Source organism: Astyanax mexicanus, chromosome 23 (genome assembly GCF_023375975.1).
Source record: "Astyanax mexicanus isolate ESR-SI-001 chromosome 23, AstMex3_surface, whole genome shotgun sequence".
Taxonomy (NCBI): Eukaryota; Metazoa; Chordata; class Actinopteri; order Characiformes; family Acestrorhamphidae; genus Astyanax; species Astyanax mexicanus.
This window is the reverse complement of record NC_064430.1, coordinates 9,156,424-9,183,762: the sequence shown is the minus strand read 5'-3', so window position 1 is coordinate 9,183,762 and position 27,339 is coordinate 9,156,424. Positions and strand designations below refer to the sequence as shown.

The window sequence follows — 27,339 nt, the reverse complement described above, 5'->3', positions numbered from 1 at the left end:
TACCAACTAATTGATTGATTGATTGATTGATTGATTGATTGATGTGTTCCTGTATAGCTTTAATGTCGAAAACACATTAAATGAGAAGAAAAGGTGTGTCCAAACTTTTGACTGCTACTGTACTTCTAAAAAAAAACTTACTTAAATATACATTTTATATAAAAGTATAAAAACATCATATTTTGGTATTAATTCGTAACAGAACATCAGGGCAATACATTTTTACACTATTCATCTTCTTGAAGAGGCATTAAAACATATGGAAATTAATATCCCATAATAAAATCACCCGAAATAAAACACCCACACACATCATTTTACAAACTTTATACAACTTCATGTACTGTAAATGCACTCATATTCCAGTTCTGGCAACGCACAGACATTACACATGAGAAAAAAGAGAAAAGACACTCAACAGAAAATCGCAATCCAAAAAAAAATCTGTGTATGAATATTCTGAACTCAGTAAAAAGTAAAGATGACAGACATTTAAACAACAAATGAGAAAAAAACAAAAACAAAAAAAAACATGAAACATATATTTTTTGCATAGTAATGGAAGTATTGCAGTTAGGAGATAAAGAAAAAGAGTGAAGAAGAGCTGTTTCTTTGTATCTCCTTGTGTCTCTTTTTTTTGTATTTTTGGTTTTTCAGTATTTACAGTACATTTAAAGTTCAGATATGCACTTACTGGAGCTCAGCTTAAGCACTCTGTACACAACATTAGGATCAAGCTTTATGGTTTAAAGGTTCCACTGGCAGATTGTATTTTTTTTAATGAACACATTAAAGCATTGCTCTGTAAACAGGTAGTATTCAGACGTTTGGCTGGTAGCTGGTTAAATGAAGTCCGTTCTCTCTAGTGCTTTTTTTGTTCTGACTTCACAAGTCTTGGAAATAAATTTTTATTATTATTATTATTATTATTATTCTGTTTTTGGCACATTTCTGCAAACTAAGCCCATGTGTTCAAATGCATCAATGTAAACATAATTTATATGTTTACAGGATATTTAAATAGGAATATAGGATATTTAAAATTAAATCTTTTTTTAATCTTTAAATCCAAATTTAAATATTAACTTAATTTTAACAATTGGCCCATTTTTCTTTTAAGGTTCACTCAATATAAAAGATATATATATATATATATATATATATATATATATATATATATATATATATATATATATATATATATATATATACAGTACAGGCCAAAAGTTTGGACACACCTTCTCTTTTTCAATGTGTTTTCTTTATTTTCATGACTATTTACATTGTAGATTCTCACTGAAGGCATCAAAACTATGAATGAACACATGTGGAGTTTTATGTACTTAACAAAAAAAGGTGAAATAACTAAAAAACATATATATATATATATATATATATATATATATATATATATATATATTCTAGTTTCTTCAAAATAGCCACCCTTTGCTCTGATTACTGCTTTGCACACTCTTGGCATCATTCTCTCAATGAGCTTCAAGAGGTGGCCACCTGAAATGGTTTTCCAACAGTCTTGAAGGAAGGAGTTCCCAGAGGTGTTTAGCAGCACTTGTTGCTCCTTTGCCTTCTTCACTCTGTGCTCCAGCTCACCCTAAACCATCTGGATTGGGTTCAGGTCCGGTGACTGTAGAGGACAGCTCATTTTTTGTTAAGTACATAAAACTCCACATGTGTTCATTCATAGTTTTGATGCCTTCAGTGAGAATCTACAATGTAAATAATCATGAAAATAAAGAAAACGCATTGAATAAGAAGGTGTGTCCAGACTTTTTGCCTGTACTGTATATCTTACTAACTTAAATCTTGTAAAAAATAAAAAATAAGGAATGACATAATCCATCAATTTTATGAAACCTGCTAATTTGATAATTTCTTTCAGTCTCAGTTTGATCTGTTATAGTAACCTAACATTTATTGACCATATAAGGCTATAAAAGAATAAACAAATGCACATGAACTCATGCTCCAGTTTAGGCCTCAGCTCTGGCAGCGATGGACAGTGTTATAATTAGTGCATGACCAATTTAGCAGACAGCTCTTTGTGTCCTGCCCACTTTGCTGACCTCAACACGATGGAAACTGAAGGTGTGGCACTGTAATCTAGGAAACACTGAATTAGATCTGACCTGAAATTAGTTTTGGATGGTGTTTAAAACTGTCATCGGTCGCTGAGTGATGGTTTTATCCTCGATGACCTGGACTTAGTCTGCAGAAACATCTTATTTACACTAATAATAAAAGCACTCGAACATCAGCGCGTCTGTATGACGGCATCCTGTGTCCGCAGAGACAACCCTTACATAACTTCCCGTCATTCACAGGCTTCCACCGAGCTTCAGGGGACAGAGCAGAGCTTGGGCTTTGGTCCAGATCTAAGTGCTGATGGGAAGGGAGCCCTGCGTTCCTCTCACGCTCCGCTGGACGCTTTTACTTGGCCTTGGACTTCTCGTCGTAAGTCCCCGCGTGCTTGTAGGCAGCTACGTAGCCCGTGTTCTCCACGATCTCCTCCCGTCCACTCTTCCCTTTACCCTTCCCGCTCTCGTCGAAGCGCTCCTTGTGGGAGCCCGTGTATTTGGAAGTGTCTGTTAGTCTGTCCATCGCTGCAGTCTTCGCCACTTTCTAGAAAACAAGTAATGGAAATTGAGGTTTGGTCAGATATGTATTAGTGGTGATTAAATATTTTTATCAGATTAATCAACATCAATATTCTGTGATAATCACACTTGTTCTTCTTAAGATGCAATTTTTGTTTTTAGTGGATATTCAATGTCAATTAAAAAAATAATGGAAGAAATGTTAAAGGCAATAATTATATTTATATTAATGGTGTCAATTAAAATACTAGTATATACTTGTATGTTTATATGTATAAAATAAAGCTCTGGACGTGGGGCGCTGGAATAAAGAACGCAAGATAAATTAGATAAAGGAAAACTTTTTTTACTTTATTGTAAACATCTCAGCTTGGTTGTGAATTAGGATTTCTGAATTAGAACTTAATTGGCTGAGTAAAAAAATACCTTTTTTTCACACCTGTAGTTGGTTTCTATGGTCCAGATCAATTGATAAGTTTGTTTCACACTTCACACCGGCATAAACCTAAATGCACCAATAAACCTCGCGAGCACATCGTCTCCTCTGATTGGACAGAGCTGTCTGGGGCGGGAGTAAGAAAGTAAATATAGGTAGACGATTCTGTGCAATGTGAAGCTGCTTTAACACAGAACGCTAAAAAATTGCCGCTGCGCCTTTAAACATGTGCAGTACAGATGTAAGCAGTGAACGCTGCACATATTGTGCTCTTAGTATGTAAACAGTATGGAGCAGCAGAGACAGCATTTGCTCATAGCAGTATATTTTCTGACTAATATATCAGATTAAACTTGCTTTTTTTCGGCAGTTTAGCTTAATTAAAAAGGGGTATATTTAATAGATGGGTCGGATTGAGACTGGATCATGTTCTCACCACAAGTGAACTAATCCAGAGTTCATTTGGGACCAAATCAGGATCAAAATCTGTGTATTAGACAGGGGCAGGTCAAATTTGGTGGCATAATTATATAATATAATTTAATATATTTAATATGGTTGCTATACAGCCAACTGTTATATATCCAGATAACATGTCCATGTGGAGCCTGTATGGGTAGTTCAACTAAGACCCAGAAAGTTTTGTTAAAGAGTTCTAGAATGAGATCTAGAATGGAACTACGTGTCATTAAGGTAGGCTGTAAGGATTGGGATTATGTTGTAAACATAGCCTATGCATTTTAACATATATTAAGCTATGGCAGTTCAGGGGAACTGTGGAAGTCAAGATGAGATCTGGAAGTCCAAGATTTGGTAAATCAAACAGGCAAATCAAAATCCTTCATATTCCTGCCAAGTTATGGTAGCCATGTTAGCCACTCACGTTAGCTACTTTAGCCTAGCTCCAGTGCAAAACCAAACATGCCAACCTGAGGCACCAAACATGTCTTGGCTGACTCACTACATTCGGGGTTAGAGCAACATTGTGTAACCTTGATTAATGACAAAGCCACGACAAAGCCAAGTATAACAGGCTAAATGATTGGCAGCTTCAGAGGCATTTTTTCCTCTGGACTAACAGAGTGTGTTTTATGGCGCGGCCTGCCCGAGCAATACCAGGTGTGTGAAATAAGTAAATGCCAAATGTGGGCCAAGAAGGCATACCACAGATAAAAGAACTATTCTTGAACTCTTACTGTTTAAACTACAGGACAATACAGGTGACAGTTCACTCGCTCATCACTTTGTACACACAGCTGGGGGAATTATGTCATCCTCTGGTGTTGATGAATAGTATGCAAATTCTGCCTTTTTTCAGCTTTAATGTGCATATAGGAACACTTCGTAGTTCTATAATAAATCCAGACTGTAGTCCTGTAACATGTTTCTCTGCATACTTTATTATTATCCTCCCTCACTCTGTTATCTTCAATGGTCAGGATCACCACAGGAGCACCAAAGAGTATTGCAGTGACACTGGATGGCATAATGGTGGTTATGTGTTAGTAGTGTGTGTTGTGCTGGGACATGTAGTGGATCAGACACAGCAGTGCTGCTGGAGTTCTTAAACCACTGAAAAGAGTGAGCAGCATCCTATGACCACTGAGAAAGGACTAGACAAGATCTAGAAAAAATATGAGCTTCTATCTCTGACTTTGCATCTACAAGGCGGAGCAGCTCTAGGTAGAAGTGGACACAGTGTTTAAAAACTCCAGCAGCACTGCTGCACCATGAATTGGCTATTTGTTTGCATGGAGGCTTACTGGTAGCATGTTCGCCTTTAGGCATTAGGGTTTTTGGTTCAAGTCTTTATTGGTGTGGAAAGGACTAGACCAATGACCAACGAACTAGGACTAGACCAATGACAAAAAAAGATGAGCTTCTCTAGGTAGGAGTGGACAAACAGTGGACTCAGTGTTTAAAAACTCCAGCAGCACTGCTACACCATGGATTGGCTATTTGGGTGGCATGGTGGCTTATTGGTAACACATTTGCCTCCCAGCACTGGGGTCTTTGGTTCAAGTCCCTATCTGTGTGGAAAGGACTAGACCAATGACCCATGAAAAAAAGATGAGCTTTTATCTCTGGCTTTACATCTACAAGGTGGAGCAGCTCTAGGTAGAAGTGAACAGTGTTTAAAAACACCAGCAGCACTACTGCACCATGGATTGGCTATTTGGGCGGCATGGAGGCTTGTTGGTAGCACGTTCACCTCCAAGCGCTGGGGTCTTTGGTTCAAGTCCCTATCTGTGTGGTTTCTTCCGACAGTCTAAAAACATGGAGAGCAGGTAAATTGTACATAATACTCTAACCATGAGGAATTGGATACTCTAAATTGTCATGGTAGGTATGTGTGTGTGTAAAAGTGTGTATAACTTCTCCAATCAGATGCCATTCAAGGGCATGGCACCTTTCAAACTGCCACCAATGTTTTTGGAGGAAAGCGCAAGATTCCCAGCTCTGATACATCAACCAGCAGCCCAACCAGAGTAAAAAAGGGCAATTGTGCTCTCTCGGGCTCCAGCTGCTGATGGCAAAGCAGCATTACTCTAAAAAAAGCGTTACTCCAATCTTTCAAGGGGTCTTTTTGGTCTGCTGAGCCACCCAGAGCCCCCAGAACATCTTATTTCTAACTCAATTTAGAAGGGTTCTCTTTCATGGCCACTTCTCAATAGGATTATCTCATTCGGCTGCCCTGGACCACTTCCAGTACAGATTTCTGTAACAACAATAGTTAGCCACTAGTCGAGACACAGCTGTAATAATATGGATGATGTCATGTGAGGTTCCTGTGGCTCAAGCGGTAAGTAGCTGTTGTGAAGAAAGGGAGCAGAGTACAGAACAATAATAATCCCCCTGATCCTCTGTGGAGAGGGGAGGTCTGGCCTCAGTCATTTCAGTAAATCCTTTTCTAAACCATCTTTTTCTCAGACCTGTTTATTATAGACCATCGTTTACATGGTTTATGCTCATGGTTTTGGCACACTTATGTTCAAATGGTCTGAAACCCATGACAAGAAGCTAGTATGAGGCCTGCAGAGGAAGACAAAAGCTTGCAGAGCTGGTCCTAGAGTAGCATTACTCAGCTTGAGTTGTCATTGGTGCTTTCCTTGCTCCAATATACAGAATGATTCTTAGACAAAAAAGTGTGTTGATTAGTTACTTTTGATGTAGGAGTGTTGGAAGTATATTTAGGAAAAAACACTAACCCTGTGTTCACACAAGTCATTCACAACACCCCAAATTTGTCCCTTGTGGGTGTGGCTGGTTAGCTTCTACCTAATTTAGCAAGCTACTTCCTTACACACTTAATTTTACTCTAAATGGAAATAGGCACAAGTGCTGAAGGGAAGCAAACATTCTAAGAACCTTTGCAATTGGTCCAAAGAATTTGGACACAAATCTGAGAAAATCTCAGCAGAATAAACACAATAAGGCTATGTCCAGATGCCAGCCCAATTTTTTTATTTATTTATACATTTTATTTCTAATTTTTCCCATTTTCACCAATTTTGCCAACTGTCCCACCCATATAGCTGCTACTCAGCTGTATATCCCCGTCACAGGTGCCACAACACAAAGAGGGTGAAGACTAGCACACGCCTCCTCCGACACAAGTAAAGTCAGACAATTGGACTCCTTTCTGAACTCCTCGGAGGAAAGCGTAGTGACTTGGTTCTGATACATCAGCTCACAGACGCCTTGTGCTGATCTACATCACCCTAGGAGTGATGAGTGGAAAGAGAGAGCAAGGCCAACTGTGCACTCTCAGGGCTCTGGCAGCTGATGGCAAGCTGCATGACCGGGATTCAAACCAGCGATCTTCTGATCAGCGCTTTAGACCACTGGACTGCTCAATGCCCCCCAAATTTTGTATCAAGATTGATTTTTGATTGTCTGGACAGACAGAAATAACATAAAATCCACTTTTGAAGGTAGTTTGAGACGTGATTGCAACCAGATTTGTCTCAGTCTGGACATTCTAGACACTTCAATTGGATTTCAACATCTCCGTTGCATTTCTAATAATGCCACAAGCAGTGACCACATCAAATCCAGAAGGACAGGGGTTCGGGGGTCCAAGTAGAGCGCCAGAGGTTAGTTACTCACATTGACCTTGATACCACATCAACTTTACATCAGATGTTGGCAGATACATTATCTGATCACTTGAAACACATCCAAAGATGAAAGAATCACTTTAATTGGCTGAAGGCCATTTTACAGTATGTCACAAAAGCGAGATTATATGTTTTTTATGGGACAACCATGAAGATACGAAACTTAGATAGACCTAAGCCCTATTGAGCATCTATGGGGCATCCTCAAACAGAAAGTGGATAAGTGCAATGTCTCTAACATCCACCAGCTTTGTGATGTAATCATGGACGAGTGGTAGAGGATTCTATTGGCAACCTGTGAAGCTCCAGTGAACTCCATGCCCAAAAGAGTTAAGAAGATGCTGTAAAATAATGGTGGCCACAAAATATATTGACACTTTGGGCACAATTGGGCCACAATTTAGCAATTAAGCTGTTTATACATTAATGGCTTTGTGTATGCATTTGAAGAAACCTTCTGATTCTTACCGTTACACCAACGTTGGTGGGCTCTTTGCCCTCAATCAGCTTGTGGATGGACTGCAACGCCTCGTCTTTGCTTTGACCTTTAAACCTCTTTGGAGCCAGATCCTCTAGTGCCTTCTGGAACTCTTCATAAGTGATGACCCGAGATGACTTTCCTCTAAATAAATGTAAAAGAGATTATTTATTATTATTATGAATCAATTATTAATCAAAGTTAATTTATTAACATAGGAAACACAAATAGCTTATACAACATTAACTCACTTGACTTTAGTGAAGACGATATCCACGTCGGTGCCTGTGATGTTTTTGCCATCGATGACTTTGCAGTCTTTACAGAGCTTCGCCCAGTTTTTCCCGTTCATCTCCTTCCCTGTGGCTTTGGTGTCGCCATGGATAGCAAACTTCTTGAAGGTGCTGAGCAGCTCGTCCATGTCAGTGCTCTCCGCCATCTTTGTTACGCTGCACAGAAATAAGAATAGTAGTAGTCAGTAGAGTCAGGTCTCCAGCAGTTAGTACCCTAAGAAAAGGTGGCACAATGTACAAAAAAAAATACCATGATGATTCATGTCAAGACTGTGGAACATGTGGAAGCAGCACCTGTGCAGCAACAAGTTCAGTCGTGAAATTTCACTACTCACTACTAAACATTCCACAGCCAACTGTCAGTGATAATATAACACAGTGGAAGCAACTGAGAACTAAAGCAACTCACTCTGTCAGTCCATCCCTACAGACCTCCAAACTTTAGATAGCTTTAGATTAGATCAAGAACAGTAGAGCTTAGATGTTTAGAGCTTCATGGAATGGTTTTCTATGGAAGATCAGCTCCATCCAAGCCTCACATCACCAAAAGCAATGCAGGCAAGCTGGTACTTTCAGCAATACATAGTGTAACTTGCCAATTTTAGAATGCACCAGATAATTTTTTTACGGACTCTGTGGCTGTCTTGGAGCAGGGTTTTCTGGTCCATTGCATTGCATTTGAAACAAAAGACTAATTTAAATCTGATTTGATCTGCCAGATCATCCAGACTCAGACGCATCAGAATGTAATTGCATTTCAAACCATCTACAAATGTGGATTTAGTGTGGTTTCTGGCTGTCCAGACGGTACAAAAAAAAATTACACCACAACACTACAAGATGGCAAGAATCCCAGACAAATGTTTCTATAGCCAGTAGATGTTTTGATCCCAAATGGCAAGGATAGTTAAATGTTGAAACAAACTACTGTCCCCATATGAGTATATATATATATATATATATATATATATATATATATATATATATATATATATATATATATATATATATTAAACACCTTTCTGTACAAAGACAAGTTTTTTTGTTTTTACTTAGGTCCTACTCATCCCAAATAGCTAGAAGAAATAAAAAATACAAGGACCAAGCAATGCTGGCCTAGCTACTGCCATTGGCTAATACAGGATATGCTACTTTAAAATCAATTGATTAAGGCAATTTTTTCTTTATTTTTATTAGTTAGATAGATAGAGTTTTATTTAACCTGTTATTTATGACAGTCTATGTAAGGACCAGTTAGCTACAGTTGTGGTCAAAAGTTTACATACACTTGTAAAAAAACATAATGTTATGGCTGTCTTGAGTTTTCAATAAGTTCTACAACTCTTATTTTTCTGTGATAGAGTGATCGGAACACATACATGTTTGTCACAAAAAACAGTCATAAAATTTGGTTCTTTCATAAATTTATTATGGGTCTGCTGAAAATGTCACCAAATCTGCTGGGTCAAAAATATACATACAGCAACATTAGTATTTGGTTACATGTCCCTTGGCCATTTTCACGGCAACTAGGCGCTTTTGGTAGCCATCCACAAGCTCCTGGCAAGCTTCAGGTCGAATGTTTGACCACTCTTCTTGACAGAATTGGTGCAGTTCAGCTAAATGTGATGGTTTTCTTGCATGAACCCGTTTCTTTAGCACTGTCCACATGTTCTCAATTGGGTTTAAGTCAGGACTTTGGGTAGGCCATTCTAAAACCTTAATTCTAGCCCGGTTTAGCCATTCCTTTACCACTTTTGATGTGTGTTTTGGGTCATTGTCTTGTTGGAACACCCAACTGCGCCCAAGACCCAACCTTCGGGCTGATGGTTTTAGGTTTTCCTGCAGAATTTGGAGGTAATCCTCCTTCTTCATTATCCCATTTACTTTCTGCAAAGAACCAGTTCCACTGGCAGCAAAACATCCCCAGAGCATAATACTACCACCACCATGCTTGACAGTAGGCATGGTGTTCCTGGGATTAAAGGCCTCACCTTTTCTCCTCCAAACATATTGCTGGGTGTTGTGGCCAAACAGCTCAATTTTTGTTTCGTCTGACCAGAGAACTTTCCTCCAGAAGGTTTTATCTTTGTCCATGTGATCAGCAGCAAACTTCAGCCGAGTCTTAAGGTGCCTTTTCTGGAGCAAGGGCTTCTTTCTTGCACGGCAGCCTCTCAGTCCATGGCGATGTAAAACACGCTTGACTGTGGAGACTGACACCTGTGTTCCATCAGCTTCCAAATCCTTGCAGACCTGCTTCTTGGTGATTCTTGGTTGACTCTTGACCATCCTGACCAATCTCCTCTCGGCAGCATGTGATAGCTTGCTTTTTCTTCCTGATCGTGGCAGTGACACAACTGTTCCATGCACTTTATACTTGCGTATAATTGTCTGCACAGTTGCTCTTGGGACCTGTAGCTGCTTTGAAATGGCTCCAAGTGACTTCCCTGACTTGTTCAAGTCAATAATTCGCTTTTTCAGATCCACACTGAGTTCCTTTGACTTTCCCATTGTAGCTTTTGTAGCTGAGTCTAATCACTGGGTCAAATGAGCCCTATTTAAATGGGCTCATGAGAAGTCAACAGCTGTAGTCAATCAGAATCACTTACAAGAAGTGAAGAGGCCATGACATGAAGCTAATTTGATTGACACAACTCGCTACATCACCAAAATTGACAAATTTTGTTGCTGTATGTATATTTTTGACCCAGCAGATTTGGTGACATTTTCAGCAGACCCATAATAAATTTATGAAAGAACCAAATTTTATGACTGTTTTTTGTGACAAACATGTATGTGTTCCGATCACTCTATCACAGAAAAATAAGAGTTGTAGAACTTATTGAAAACTCAAGACAGCCATAACATTATGTTTTTTTACAAGTGTATGCAAACTTTTGACCACAACTGTATATGCATTTTGTGGCTGTCCAATGAAAAACCAAAAAAGCAACTTTACAGAAAAAAACAAACAAACTTCTAAACTTTCAATGGAAGTCAATGTAAAAAGAGTTTATTTCAGGTCATTTTGAAGTATTTCTATTGGTCCGTTCATCAAGAAATTTTGGCAAAGTGTAAGGGGCAGTTTGAATGTTCAAATTATGTAGTAACCTAAAAATTGACAAAAATTGAAATACTTGTTTTTCATTATGCATATGTATATGTGTGTTTAATAGCAGATATTGGCATCAGCCCAGAATTTCAACATCGGTGCGTCCCTATAAAAGAGCAGTGAAATCTGGGCCAAAAGTAACACATAAGTGGAGTGTGGAGTGGCAGGAGCGAACACAGAGATTAAACTGAAATACTGTTTATACACTGCTGACAGGAGAGACACTCTAATGAAGGGTTTCAGCTGATAAAGAGCTTCTTGGATGTGTCTTGGATTGTCTCCATCTCTCTCTCTCTCTCTCTCTTCTTTTCCCTTTTCTTTTCTCTCTTTTTCATGCATATACAGGGTCCTTAAAAAATCTGAAAATGTCTTAAATTAAAATCTGGGTCTTAAATTTACTTAAATATTCATATTGTGCGTTTAATTCCGGTGGGAAAGCACATGCTCACTTTAGCAGTGAGTTAGCTTACGTTACCAGCGAGCTAACTAACATACTAACATTAGCAGCGAGTTATCTTGCTACATTACTGGGGAGAGAACTAAGGTTAGCAGAGAGCTAGCTAACATAGTAATGTTAGCGGCGAGTTAGATACATTACCGGGGGAAGAGCACTAAGGTTAGCGGAGAGCTAGCTAACATAGTAACGTTAGCGGCGAGTTAGCTATGCTAAGTTTTGATTTCCAAAACAACAAATTATTTTACTACCAAAGAAAATATGACTACATGTTTGGGACTTAAATTATATTTATTGCGGTCTAAAAAAGGCATAAAATTTGACTTTTAAAATAGTGCAAGAACCCTGATATACACACTTTATTTTACTATACACTATATATAAATATATCTGAAGTTGTTTTAAAGAGCCTATTTTGTCTAGACTGGAGCAGATCATGATGCACCTGTTAGTCTTATGTCCAATGCCAGAACTGAATGTGTTCTCTGGAATTATGGTGCTCCATCCAGGTAGTTTTGGTTAGTTTGGGGATGAGGTAAATCCAGAATCCTGAACTGAATAATGCTTATACCACTAAATGCTATCAAAACTCCAGGAAAAGGCCATTCCTGGACAGCAGAGTAGTAAACTCCTTTTCAATACCCTTAACTTCAAAGGATATAGTAGTGAGCATATATATATATATATATATATATATATATATATATATATATAAATAAGGAACATTGCCTCATTTAGGTAGGTACCCCTATATACATGCCGCCAACTAGCTGTCAGCACGGCTGCGACAGTGGAGTTAGTGGAATGATATCAACAGTAGAGTAGTGCTCATATCTATTTTAGCTTCAGCTCTATTCCTGACATCAACATTAGAAACATTAGAAGTCATTTGTCTTAATCAGTATTGATGAAACATACACTCAAAGTGCAGTGTCTACGATTACAAACACTTTAGACAATTCATCTCCACCCATGAGCCACCTTCCATCCACAACTACCATGTAGAACAGAATATGCAGAATATGATGGAAAATACAGGAGCTCCACTGACTGATTAAAACCCTGACAACACTCAACAGTCAGCTGGCAAGTCCTACCTCATTACACACATATAGACACAGATCCAGCTTTTTCATTAAGAATAAACAGAATAAAGAATAAAATAACATTGCTGTTTTCTTAAATGAGCTGCTTGCTGAATACACAATTTCCCTTTTTGTGTTGAGACGCACAACAGTACCGCACTGTTAAGATATGAATACGCCAAAGTCAGAGCTCACCTGGCTCTTAAAGGAAATGACAACTGGAACAATTATTGGTTTAATTCACGTTACGCCCAGAACACACCCATGATTAATTAAGAGAATTAGTTCATGCCTTTTTCGAATTTTAAGCCTTATTTTTAAGCCTTCAAGATACCAAAGATGCACACCCTTTAATCCATCTGCGTGGTGCGCAATTGTCTGGTGCACTATAGATCACTAAAATAGGGCTCTAAATGTGTCTTAGATCACCTACTAAAGTGGTTTAAGTCATTGGATTTCTATCTGTATTAAATGTTGAATGCACATTGCTATTTAATTTGGTTTCTAATTCCAATATTCTAGTTTCTAATTTTCTACTACATTTCTAGAATTCTACAATATTCCAATAAAAATCCATAAAAAATAGCGGTTATTATGCATTATGAATTGTCATCATAATGCATCATGGGCTGTGTTTTTAATATGCTATACGTCTGGGTTAAAATCTCATATAACTATTATTAAGAGTCTATTCCCATGATGAAAGTCTGTCACTTGGAACATAACAACATAATTAATGATGATAAGCTTTTAAAATAATAAAGATAAACATAGTTTATATAATTTACAGAGCTGTAGAAGAAAGATGAGTGTGATGATCCTGCTGGAGGAGTGTGTTATTGTGGAATCTTTCAGATAGATGTCAGAGGTTTGGCAGGGGAGGGCTCTGAACGGAGCTGATGAGAGGACAATGACGGTGGGTGGGCTTGGCTCAACTTCAGCTCGCAGCTTCTGAAAGCATCTGTAGTTTGTTTTTAGCACTAGCGACACACACACACACTTACACACACGCGCTTATTACAGCATTACACCTATTATTAGACGCCTATTAATGCTAGACCTTGCTATACTTTACATATAGCCCATTTAACATGTTGGCTTTACATGGTTGTGTAATTGACCACTGCCATATGTGTGTGTGTGTGTGTTCAAAACACGTGTGTATGTGTGTGTGTGTGTGTTCAAGAAGACATGAGCCAGGCAGTGGAATAAAGACATCATTGTGTGTTGAACCTCACCCCGAACCTCACACATTTACACACACACACACACACTTTCACACACCGTCCACTTCCCTCAAGAGATTCCCTCACTCTAACTCTAACACTGCTTGTCCAGCTTCAGGAAGTGGCCATGGAAACCGTTACATAAACCTGGGAAACACACCCCTATCTACACAAACACACTTACACACACACACACACACAAACCACACACACACACACAAACCACACACACACATCTTTACATAAGCAAAGCATAGCATAGTGTAGCATTGCTACTGTGGCTGCTATAAGCAGAGTAGAGTACAGTATAAGTAAAATGCTTGGAGACGCCTTAAATTCAGTGTATTCAATTTTTTTTTATTATTTTTATATTAAACATAATTTAAACTAGCATTTATTGCTTATATTAGACAGCTTTGCACATATTGGCTGGATTTTCTCAGTCAGCTGTATGAGATAGAGTCACCCGGAATTCAGGCTTTAAGTTAACAGCTGTGCTGAACTCATCAAGAGTTAATTGAATTGAACTTGATTTTTTTTGCCTCTTAATGTGTTTGAGAGCATCAGTTGTAAAATTGTGAAGAGGTAGAGTTATAGTATTATATTTGAGTAATGTTCTAATCCAGATTATTGCAAGAACTACTCAACTAAAATAAGTAAAGAAAAAAAATACTTTAAGAAATGAAGGTCAGTCAGTCTGAAAAATGTATAGAATTTAAAGAAAGTATTCTCAAGTGCAGTCACCGCAAAGACCGTCAAAAATGTTATGATGAAACTGGCACTCATCAGGACTGTTCCAGGAAAGTTCTCTCTGTTGCACAGGATTAGCCTCAGAAACTCTTTAAGTTACTACATGATTCTGTATGTGTTCCTTCATAGTCTGGATGACTTCAGTGATCATTTACATGTACAATGTAGGAAGTTGCACTTAAAAGGAAGTGTTAGATTGCAATTATACTCAAAAGGTAGACAACGTAACATTTCTAGAACAATACATTAAAAATATATATCAGTGTTCTCAAGTCTCACGCTTTGAGTGTGTGACACACGCTCCTCAGCGAGTTCACACGCTCACACGCCACATATGGTATATCTCACGCTTACCAATCCATCGGCTGTATATTATAATGTACTCTCATTGAGCCAATCAGAATATAGATCGCTCTGTTGTTAGACCTAGTCAAAGAGGGTGGACTTTTTATTAGACTGATATGGGCAATAAATTTTAAGCTGCACATACAGGCGTAGTATGTAATACACGTATAATGAAATATGCTAGTCTCTGTCTCTGTATGAAGTTGTAGCGGTTCCTAATGGTGTCCTGTAATAATCCAACCCATGTAGCTCACATATATTTACATAAAACACTTTTATTGTGGTAATTTCCACCTCTGCAGCGCCCTCACAGGTTCAACTGTGCTATAGGCGTGGATGATGTGTTCGTGTACTTTGGTGCACAGGCACATTATGTTACAATATGTAGATCAGTCAATCAATAATACTGGCCCCCTGCTGACAACGTCCAACTATCTGCGTTTCATCGCTTAAGCTCAGCCAATCAGCTCTCTCTTCCTTCTGCCCTACCTCTAAACCCATACATCACCCAGTGCTTCTCCCAAACTCCCCCTCACATTTTTTAGCCTTTTCCAAATATAAGCTGAGTATGAAGTCAGCAAAAATCAGGGGGTTTAGTGCCCCTTTAAGAAACTTCAAGCTGCAAGGCCTGGATTATCACCGGACACCATTAGGAACCTCTCTATGCCTTAGACCTTTACACAAATCAGTCTAAATCTTGTTCCTTGTATGTTCTTCACAAATAGCATTGCAATCTGACACTTCCTTCTGGGTACATTCATGGTTTTGATTCATTTAACTCTTTTTTTTTGTTATTGTTTGACTAATTTTCCTGCAATTTGAGAACCTTCTGGGACGCGACTTGACCGATCTGAACTCTCTGATAACGATCCCCCACTCCCTATCATTTCACTGCATGAGCTCACTGAGCTGGGCACCGTGCCAGCCTATTGCGGGCGATATAATTACACTTAATTACGAGCTCATCTACTTCAGCGCTCCACGTTTGTCATTCCCTATTACAGTCATGACATCACTGCTGGCATTCGGCGGCTCCTGGGAAACATCACCTTGTATTTATAAGACAGCCTCGGGTTTGTTGATATTGATAGCAGGTTATAGTATTGAAGTGTTTGGCCAAACAGAGGCCTCTCTCAATCAGTAGACAGTGATTTAAATTTAAAGAACTGCAATTTTAGTATGAGATCTGTAATGCATGCAATGCTTTAATAGGTCTAAATGTGCTTTTACTTAAATCTGCATGCATAAAGAGTCTGCATGCATGAAGTTTGCTGAAAGCACTGAATAGGGAACAGTTTCGTAATTTACATATTACAGTTTAGTACTAGGCATAAAGTGCTGAATACTAAAATTGTTCCTTAATTTATTTTACAATGTAATAGACTACATCAAAGTTTCTGCATGCACAAAGTTTGCAGAAAGTGCTGAATATGGAAATGCTTCCGTAATTTATGTTACAGTGTAAAAGGCTACATCAAAAAGTTTGCATGCATAAAGTGCTAAATACAGAAATGGTTCCTTGATTTATATTACAGTGTAATAAGCTACATCAAAAAGTTATTAATACGAAAATGGTTCCGTAATTTCTATTACTGTGTAATAGGCTACACTGAAGAGTCTGAATGCATAAAGTGCTAAATACGGAAATTATTCCATAATTTCTATTACAGTGTAATAGGCTACATCAAAAAGTTTGCACGCATAAAGTGCTAAATACGAAAATACGTCAAAGAGTCTGCATGCATAAAGTTTGCATAAAGTGCTGAATACGGAAATGGTTCCATAATTTCTATTACAGTGTAATAAGCTACATCAAAAAGTTTGCATGCATAAAGTGCTGAATACGAAAATGGTTCCGTAATTTCTATTACAGTGTAATGGGCTACGTCAAAGAGTCTGCATGCATAAAGTTTGCAGAAAGTGCTGAATATGGAAATGCTTCCGTAATTTATATTAATGGTTCTGTAATTTATGTTACAGTGTAAAAGGCTACATCAAAATGTCTGCATGCATAAAGTGCTAAATACAGAAATGGTTCCGTTATTTATATTACAGTCTAATAGGTTACATCAAAAAGTCTGCATGCATAAAGTGCTAAATACGAAAATACGTCAAAGAGTCTGCATGCATAAAGTTTGCATAAAGTGCTGAATACGGAAATGGTTCCATAATTTCTATTACAGTGTAATAAGCTACATCAAAAAGTTTGCATGCATAAAGTTTGCATAAAGTGCTGAATACGAAAATGGTTCCGTAATTTCTATTACAGTGTAATAGTCTACATCAAAAAGTTTGCATGCATAAAGTTTGCATAAAGTGCTGAATACGGAAATGGTTCCGTAATTTCTATTACAGTGTAATAGGCTACGTCAAAGAGTCTGCATGCATAAAGTTACTATAAAGTGCTGAATATGGAAACGGTTCCGTAATTTGTATTACAGCGTAATAGGCTACCTGAAATCATCTGTATGGTTAAATTTGTGTAGAGCCGAATATGGAAATTGTTTTCCGTAGTCAATATTCCAGTATAATAGTCTACATTAAAGAGTGTGCATGCATGAAGTTTGTATAAAACAAAAAATAAGGAACTGATTTTGTAATTTATATTACAGTGTAATATGATATAAGTTTGCATAAAGGAAATGGTTCTGTAATTTATTTTACAGTGTAATAAATCTTTATCATTATTCTGTCTAGACATGATGCCTGTTTAAGAGTGTAATATCAGAGAAGGAACACCCATGATATCCACACTATCAGCCACGAGTACGGAGGCAGGCAGTGATTTTTATTTTTTCCAGAACAAATATATAATTTTGAAAAATGTTTATTTAGCATAGTATTATTATGGAATGTTACATTGTATCATTTCCCATGTGAAATCTACTGGTTTGCACAGTGTTTTACATTCAAAATATAGCATTTAGCATGGAATTAATATGGAATATTATATTTGTATAATTTTGCATCTTGAATTTACTGATTTGCACAGTGTTTTACATTCAGAAACAGAATTTTACATGGAATTAATGTGAAATATTACATTTCTATAATTACATTTCTATAAAAAATTCTATAATTTTGCATGTGAAATATACTGATTTGCACAGTGTTTTACAGTGTTTTACTCTATTGCACACTGTGTAATAGAGGTAATTACTACCTCACTGGTCTTTTTTGCACACTTTTTGCACACTGCATAATTTGCACACTGTCTTGTTATTTATTATTCTTTGTCTGTATTGTGTTGTATTGTCTGTCTGCACTTTTGTACTGTTGCACTATTGTTCTGTCTACACTGTGTTTATGTGCACCATGGTCCCTGGAGGAACGTTGTTTCGTTTCACTGTGTACTCTGTATATAGCTGAAATGACAATAAAAACCACTTTGACTTTGACAAACAGCATTTTGCATAGTATTAATATGATATATTTTATTTGTATCATTTTGCATGTTGAATTTATTGATTTGACCAATGTTTTACAGTCAAAAACAGCATTAAGGCTGAATTAATATGGAATATTATATTTATATCATTTTGCATGTTAAATGTACTGATTTGAACAGTGTTTTACATTCAAAAACAGCATTTTGCAAGATATTCATATGGACTATTATCACTGTATAATTTTGTGTGTGACATATATTGATTTGTACAGTGTTTTAGAGTCAAAAACAGCATTTTGCATGGTATTAATATGAAATATTACCGTTGTAACATTTCACATGTAAGAATTACTAGTTTTCACAGTGTTTTACAGTCAAAAACAGCATTTATCAAGCTAGCAATTCCTGGATTTGCTAAAATACTAAAACAAAATTTCAAAAGAGTGAGCCATGCAGAACTAAGAAGAGTGGAGTGTGTGAAGGTATGCTGCAGCACTGTGTGTGTGTGTACAGGTGTTTGTGCAGGTGTGTATGTGCATGTGTGTGTTATAATTAGTTTGTTCTTACCTGTGCCACCCTGCTCCTTACTGCACGGCTACTCCGCACACACACACACACACACACACTTACACACTCATACACACATGCACCCACCAACCACCCTCACACTCGCAAAAAAAGCCCTATATATACAGTGCTCCGGCCTCATGCACCACCTGCTGCTCTCTCTCTCTCTCTCTCTCTCTCTCTCGCTCTGTCCTGTTACTCTCTTCTCAATTGAGCTTTAAAGGGCTGAGGGCTTGTTATCATATGTTTATGCCTGTATCCATAGAGACATCCTGTTTAACATCAAGGGAGGGCGATAAAAAGAGAGAGAGAAAGAGAGAGAGAGAGAGAGACTTCTTGAGCTAGAGTGACCAGGGTCATTTATCAGTTGGGTTGAAATAGATTCTTAAGCATGACTAGAGACGGTGGTCGAACGGGGTACAGTAGTTTACACACTGTGTTTAAGTGTGTGTGTGTGTGTGTGTGTGTGTGTGTCTATAGGCATGTATGTGACTAAGGTATGAGGTATGTACTCCAATATGCGTGTGCATACAGTGAATATACATATATTTTTTGCATCAGGAGTGGCATAAAGTTATCCAAAAGCAGTGTGTAAGACTGGTGGAGGAGAACATGATGCCAAGATGCATGAAAACTGTGATTAAAAACCAGGATTATTCCACCAAATATTGAACTCCTGAAACTTTATGAATATGAACTTGTTTTCTTTGCATTATTTGAGGTCTGAAAGCTCTGCATCTTTTTTTGTTATTTCAGCCATTTATATTTTCTGCAAATAAATGCTTTAAATTACATTTTTTGGGGGGAATTTGGGAGAAATGTTGTCCGTGGTTTATAGAATAAAACAACAATTTTCATTTTACTTAAACAAAAATAGCAAAACATAGAAACGGATTCAGAAACTGTAGGTATGTATGTGCTAAGACAAGCTGCCTTTTTATTTTCTCTTTATCTTAGCAATAACTTTATTACTGTAGTTCTCCAGCTGTCAGACTCTAACTCTAAGTCTAAGTCTTCTCTTCACTGCTCAAACTGAGACTTAGTTCAATCAGGTTAAACTGAGCTAAAAGCTAAAGGCTAAAACTGTTGCCATGTGGGTCAGCCAGATGTCTTCCTGTAGCAGTTTTCTCCAGTTTCCAAGAGTCTTTTGAAGATTTAGGAAACAGTATTCATCGTTTTCTGGCTTCATTCTGTTTATTGTTAATGTAAAAGCTTGATTTTTGCTCTGCAGTGCATTTTTTTATGCAACGAGCTCAGCGTTTGTGCATGGCTAAAAATAGGATTTTCGACTGACTGTTGACTGTTGTCAGGGTTTTAATCAGTCAGTGGTGCACCTGTATTTCCCACCACCAAGATAGAAACACAGCAGAAATTTACCTGAACACAACTCACTTTCAGACCACCACGCCCATCAGTACAGATTTATTTATAAACTCTGCTTGTGGTGAGTACGTGATCTGGTCTCTATCCGACCCAGCTCTCAAATGTACTTCTTTTTAATTGAGCTAAGATGCTGATAAGGTGCAGTTTAATCTGATATATTATGCTGTTTACACACTAAGAGCACGGTTTGTGCAGCGTTTATCTGCACTGCACGTCCCACTGAAAACACTGTGTTTAAAAGTGCAGTGGCTAATTTTCAGCTTCACACTTCACAGATATATATATATACATGCTGGAACACAGAATCTCGCTATAATTACTTCCTTGATCCTGCATCAGACAGCTCTGACCAATCAGAGAAGAGAATGTGCTGGTGGTGCTTGGTTATTGGTGCACATTTCGGTGCGTATAGGTTTATGCCTGTGTAAAACCAAATCAAACAGAGGGAGAAACACTCCAAATAAACAAATTCATTAACTGATCCGGATTATAGAAACCAAATATAGGTGTGAAAACAGCCTTTTATACTCAGCAAATTAGGTGCTAATTCAGAAATCCTTACAACCAAGCTGGGAATTTTATAACATAGTAAAAAAACAAAATCTTTATCAAATTTGTCATGCATTCTTTATTCAAGCACCTCAAACATACAAGTTTATATTAGTGTTTTAATTAACACCACTAATATAAATATAATTGCATTTTACATTTCTTACATTCATTCTTTTATTTACATTTAAATATCCACTATATAAACACTTATAATATATATTTTATGTGGGTCAGCCAGACGTCTTCCTGTAGCAGTTTTCTCCAGTTTCCAAGAGTGTTTTGAAGATTTAGGAAACAGTATTCATCGCTCTCTGGCTTTAATCTGTTTATTGTTGATGTAAAAGCTTGATTTTTGCAATGCAGCACATTTATTTATGTGTGTTACAAGCACAGCATTCATGTATGGCTAAAAATAGGATTTGCGACTGTTGACTGCTGTCAGGGTTTTAATCAGTCAGTGGCGCACCTGTATTTCCTACGGCCAAGATAGAAACATCAATTTTTTCATGCATTCTTTATTCAAGCGCCCTATGTATCTCCCCTCAAACATACAAGTTTATATTAGTGTTTTAATTAACACCACTAAAATATATATATAATTGCATTTTTACAAAAAAATTACATTCATTATTTGATTTACATTTAAATATCCACTATATAAGCACTTATATATATATATATATATATATATATATATATATATATTTTATTGGATAGGGAAACCAAGTGTTTGGACTATATTTTGAGCATACTAACTCTGACTCTGGACTCAGTGGACACTGTCTGCAGCAGTGGCATTACATTTTCCAGAGTTGCCCCCTCTCCCCAGATCCGTTCTGTCCGTACAGGATGAATAAACAGACGAGTCACGAGACTTCAGTCCAGCCCGGAGCCAAATATGATCTAGCGCTGCGTGATGTCATCCAGAAATATATTTTTAATTATCTCTGCTTCGAAGCTGGAGCCGTTCCCACCAGTTAATGGCCCTCGATACTTTAAACAAATCCTGGATTTCACGCAGCTTCACTGATTTCCTCTCCTGCCCTCTGCCTCTCGCCTTCCCCTCCTCTCATAATGTTTCTCTTTCGCCTTCTTCCCCCCATCCTTCTTCCTGCCCTGAACAGATCTGTTCAGCCTTCCTCACTGCCCTTCATTCATTAGAGTAAAAGTAAGTTATACTAGTTATACTTTTAACAGAAACCAGAAAAAAAAACAATACTGACTAGGAGTGGGACAATACATTGATATATTGATATAATTTTGTATCGGTAGTACTTTATCATATTGATATACACCAGACTGTAAAAAGCTGTGTCGCCGTTCCCATTCATTTAATGAAAATGAAGCCAAAATCTTTCGCCATGTTGGCGATCCTGAAACCCGAGTCTGCGCAGTAGAGACCAGAGGAGGGAGAAAGACTGTGGAGAGCAGCCTACTCATTTGAATAACCCCGCCCCTGAGGGCTGCCTCGAGGTCACAGGCTGCAGAGCAGAGCGGAGCGGAGCTGGCGGTCTGTTATTGGTCCCGCCCATAACCAGCCCTTTTACAATAACCACACCTTTTTTGAATAGAGCTGAATAAACGTTTTAAAAACATTTAAAAACATTGGCACTCCTTACTCCCTAAGACTCGTTCCTCAATTTGACTCATTCATTACTCCACATAGTGACACTAATCAAGTGAATAGGGTTAATAAACCTGTGGTGAAGAATATTGGTTGTTAAATAAATTCTGTAAAACTCTGACACCAATAAATTAATAATTACTGGTATTTACTTAAATAGGAAAATTGTCTTTTTATTATAGATTATCGCAGAATCACAGTATTGTGATAATAATATCATATCATGAAATGCCTTTGATTCCCACCCCTAAAACTAATTGGTTGCAAAATAGATATCCCAATATTGCCTGACTCCAGGTTAGTTAAATTAATAAAAAAAAATATATATTTTTTTATTTTTGCTTCAGTTTATTTTAAATTTGTCCATGGATCTGTATTAGTGATCTGTAGCAGTACAGAAACAGTACAGCCTGTTTTTATTGCAGTGCCACCTGAGGGTATTTGCTAGTTTTTTTTTTTTGTATTTGATACAATCCTCTTAGCTGAAGAATTCAGTTTAGGTTTTTAATAAACAGATGTAACAGCTGGAAAGACATTTGCTGAAGTGTTGCAATTTTTCTCTGGAACAAAAAACTGAGCCAAAAAAACAGCAGGCGAATGTCCTATCTCACAAACAACATACCCCACACCTTATATTAATAAATTATTCAGGACTTTAAACCTTCTTTAGGCCAACTGTAGTTAATACCTTTAATAATGAAAGCTGCCAAACTACCGTATTTTTCGGACTATAAGGCGCACCGTATTATAAGGCGCACGATGAGTGAACGGTCTATTTTTAGTGTTAGTCCATACACAAGGCGCACTGGATTATAAGGCGCACTAAATGAAACTTTATTTATATCAGTAACAATAACTCTGAGCAATAAATCCTTCACAATATCTGTGAAAAATAACAACATCTCTGAGCAATAAATCAACAAGCACAGCAAGTACGTATTACTCCGCGACGCTCCTGACAACGGTAGCCGCAACGCTCCGACAGACCATAATATTATGTTGAAGCACAGCAAGTACGTATTACTCCGCGACGCTCCTGACAACGGTAGCCGCAACGCTCCGACAGACCATAATATTATGTTGAAGCACAGCAAGTACGTATTACTCCGCGACGCTCCTGACAACGGTAGCCGCAACGCTCCGACAGACCATAATATTATGTTGAAGCACAGCAAGTACCGCATTACTCTGCGAGGCTGCTGACTATAATAGCGTGTTGTGCCGAATTCGGTGAATAAAACGGTTTTAAAACAGAGATAAAGATTGGATAAGTTTCATTTCTGGATGAAGTGATTTCCAGCGCTGTTTGGATATAACTGTGGATTACAGGAGACTGGATTGATGGATTCTCTTTAGTCTGGACGCGTTTTGAAGGTAGGACCTGTGGCTGAGCGCGGGTGTGTGTTCGGGGGGTGGCGGCAGTGACCGGAGGTTACCCCAGGACAAAAGGAGAGCCTTTTATTACTGGAAACATGCGCTCTGACGCAGCTCTAATTCATGAAACATACATCCTACAGTAAAAGCACAGTTCTGGAATCCGGAGAGCCAGACGGTTCGAATGGTGTATGACATGACCGCATTCGATGAAATATGGACGAACGATAAACGCAAATATGAGAGTTATGAATTATTAAAATCATAACCAAGGCATATTTCGCCCTAAATGTTTATTTTCTGAAAGGATATTCCGCTAAATAGGCTAAATAGCTCAAAAGCAGAGATTCTAAGCTTTAAAATGGTATATTGGATGTCTATATTGAACCTGTAACTGTTCATAACTATTCAGAAACACAGCCAGTTATGAAATATTAAATATTTCTGGCCCACCGGTGGGCCAGCGCGTGTTAAGAGGTTAACTTTACTTAGAAGTGGGCGCTAAAAAGAAACAGTTTGTGCTATTACCCCAGAACGGGTGGAAAGGAAAGTTTACCGGCACCTTGTTCTGGCCACGGAGCTACAGTGGAAACTAGCTACCCTGAGCCACAGCCGAGAGGCAGTACGGCAGTCAAAGGTAACCGCGTGCTAGCCCAAGAGGGGGATCTTTTTCTGGCGTGGGTGAGGAATTCTGCACAACAGAGCGCCGTGTACCACATAAAAATCGAGGTCAGTAAACACAAGCAAAATCCATACACAAGGCGCACTGCATTATAAGGCACAATGACGATTTTTGGGAAAAAATAAGTATTTTAAGTGCGCCTTATAGCCCGAAAAATACAGTATATATATATATTTGAATATTATTTAAAAGTTACTTTATTTCAGCAATTGATTTATTCTATCATAAGTGTTTATTTATTTTGCTGTTGATGATTATTATACAGACAATTAAATTCCAAAAGTCAGTGTCTCAGAAAATTAGAATATTATATAAGATCAATTGGTACTTTTGGCAGTGTGCTTCCCTCTGCTGACAACTTTTATGGAGATGCGGATTTCATTTTCCAGCAGGACTTGGCACACTGCCTACACTGCCAATTGGTCTTATATAATATCCTAATTTTCTGAGATACTGACTTTTGGATTGTGTGTGTTGGTGTGTAAGTTCACACAGGCTGAATGCACGTACACACAGGCTAACAGATGACTATCCGATGTGTCTCTGTTTGTTTTGTTGCCATTGTACAGAAGTAGCTAATAGCATGATCGTTCTTAATCCACTTCCCAGACCTGCTCGCATTACTGTGGGCCGAGACATCCTGATACGAGACACCAAACCACACACCACTTCAAAAGACTGCAGTGTGTGTGTGTGTCTCTGTGTGTGTGAGTGTTTGGGAGGAAGGTGGAGGGAGTGAGTGAAATTGAGATAGATGGAGAGAGACTGAAAGGACAGAAGCTGAATTCATATCCACATAAATGAGTTTTACATACTGCTTGGAGGTCGGTGTCGTTTATTTCTTAGCTGGGGTTTGGATTGCCTTGCAGCTTGACGAGAGCCATCGCTTTCATTCAGCACAAAAAAAAAAACACATACGATCCATACTTACTGTCCTCCAGTGCTATGAACACGATCACTGACACTAGCACACATGCTGGGATCGTCCTCAGATGATCTAATATCCTGCATTGTTGGTGTGGGATTAGCTGCAGGCGTACGGATGTATGAGGAGATGTCGCTTACAGCTGCGATGTTGTCCTCCTCCTTTAGGAACCAATCACTGTTGGCCTTCTTCTTCTTCTTCTTCTTTTGTTTTTTACAACCAGACAATATAAGTGGATTGAATTGCAGGTAACCTTTGAATTCTAATGAATTCTGCATTCACAATGCATTATAAATGACGTATAATGCATCATATACTACAATTGTGAAGTGTTCTAGCCTTCTCACACTAAATCTGTATCACTCGGCTGACACGTTGCCGAGTAACAGCACACAGGACAGTTTTGAATCATCACCTCCACCAGCAGCAGCAGCAGGAGCATTAGCTTAGCACAGGCTAGCCTCACAGCGCTGGCTCGTCTTTTGTGGAAAAAATTAAAAGAAAATCCATCAGTCACCTCGGCCGCAATCTGACAGCCAGAATGGTAACCAGCCAAGCTAGGCTCAGCTGAGCTAATGCTAAACTAAAGCAAGCTACGCTAACCCAACCACAGTCCAGCCGGCTAACTATCCAACACCACCCAGCAAACAGGCAGAAATGCTCGCAAACACACAGCTTTCACATGAAGACGACTTCATGGAGCAGGAGAGAAGAGTTTCAGCGTTATTTCACGCTCCAAACATTTACCATCTTCGCTTATTCCCAATTTTGATTTTAAGCTAACATTTGTGGTGTTAGTCTGTATGAACAATACACCGATTTGTAGTTACTGTTGTTGTGGAACTACTTTTTGGCTGAAGACAAAGTTCCCCTTTAGTTGTAATAACTTGATGTTTTAATTTATGCTAACTCTAGTTTTCATTACCCATTACTTAAAAAAATATATACAACACACTCCACCCCTCCACATTGTCTGTTTAGTTGAGTGCAGGCTCTGCAGACGCAGTTGCACACAGATGCTGCGATCTTCAGTGACCCCTGGATGACTGACATGTTTAGAGGGTGTGTTTACATCACCATGGTTACACTTTATTTTTGTTATCAAACTCTACCCGGCAAGATGCTTTTGTGAGAAGTGAAAGGAAAGCGTCCTTATTGCCCTTTCGGCTGGCATTTAAAAAATGAGGCCTGTCAAAAACAGCCGCAGCATATTTTGATTAATGGCTGAGGATTGTGTTCCTCCAAATTCAGATTAACTCTGTTGCTGAAACTTTAAAGAGTGTTTCAACCAGATTGTTTTTTAATGTTTTCTTTGGTTTCTTTTTTTTTGTATCTGCTCACCTGCGTTGCTGTGTTTGGTGATGTGAGGCTTTAGATGGAGCTGATTGGCCATGGAAAACCATTTCATGGAGCTCTAAACATCTACTCTCTACCGTTCTTGAGCTAATCTGAAGCTAAATGAAGTTTGGAGGTCTGTAGTGATTGACTCTGTGGAATAAGCTCTATGCTCCTCAGCATCTACTGACTGATGCCTGTTCTGATGCATACAACTTTCACACAATGCTAAAATTAGGCTAGTAAATATTTATCAGCTTGATTTTGCAATACACAGAATGCAGAATGATTTATTTTACGGTGGGTTTGATATGGTTACCAGCTTCATTACCAAAACACATCGCTGTTGCTCATGGTACGAAGGCTTGGTGAAGGCCTAGACCTCCTAAACCCACAAAGCCTCAGTGTGCATCTGTGTTTTTGATGTGGATGTGGTCTTCGTTAGATCATCCGCTATGGGTGTGTGTCTACAAGGATGTGGTTAGCCATGACCGTCATGATGAGCGGCTCTCCTTCTCGGCCTCCTTTAACCAGGCCTTATTCTGCTTTTCTTCCTCATCCCTCCTTCCTCTGCGAATATTAATGGAAGCTCGT

At 38.3% G+C, this 27,339-nt stretch overlaps 1 protein-coding gene across 1 annotated transcript; it reads right to left on the bottom strand.

Annotated features, from left to right (window-relative positions):
• Nucleotides 1-312: 312 nt before the first annotated feature.
• Nucleotides 313-19,037, bottom strand: tppp3 (tubulin polymerization-promoting protein family member 3). Its single transcript, XM_049471353.1, has 4 exons — nt 18,871-19,037; nt 7,902-8,099; nt 7,641-7,794; nt 313-2,640 (listed from the first exon to the last, which is right to left on the bottom strand). The coding sequence occupies exons 2-4, from the start codon at nt 8,087-8,089 to the stop codon at nt 2,449-2,451; spliced, it is 534 nt and encodes a 177-aa protein (XP_049327310.1). The 5' UTR covers nt 8,090-8,099; nt 18,871-19,037; the 3' UTR covers nt 313-2,448.
• Nucleotides 19,038-27,339: the final 8,302 nt, after the last annotated feature.

What these genes read in the sequence shown, in the direction of transcription:
- tppp3 (XM_049471353.1), bottom strand. Translation starts at nt 8,089, where the DNA reads ATGGCGGAGAGCACTGACATGGACGAGCTGCTCAGCACCTTCAAGAAG. An exon ending in ATCGTCTTCACTAAAGTCAA is followed by an intron (nt 7,795 to 7,901) that starts GTGAGTTAATGT and finishes ACATTTATTTAG; the next exon opens with AGGAAAGTCATCTCGGGTCA. An exon ending in CCACCAACGTTGGTGTAACG is followed by an intron (nt 2,641 to 7,640) that starts GTAAGAATCAGA and finishes CTTGTTTTCTAG; the next exon opens with AAAGTGGCGAAGACTGCAGC.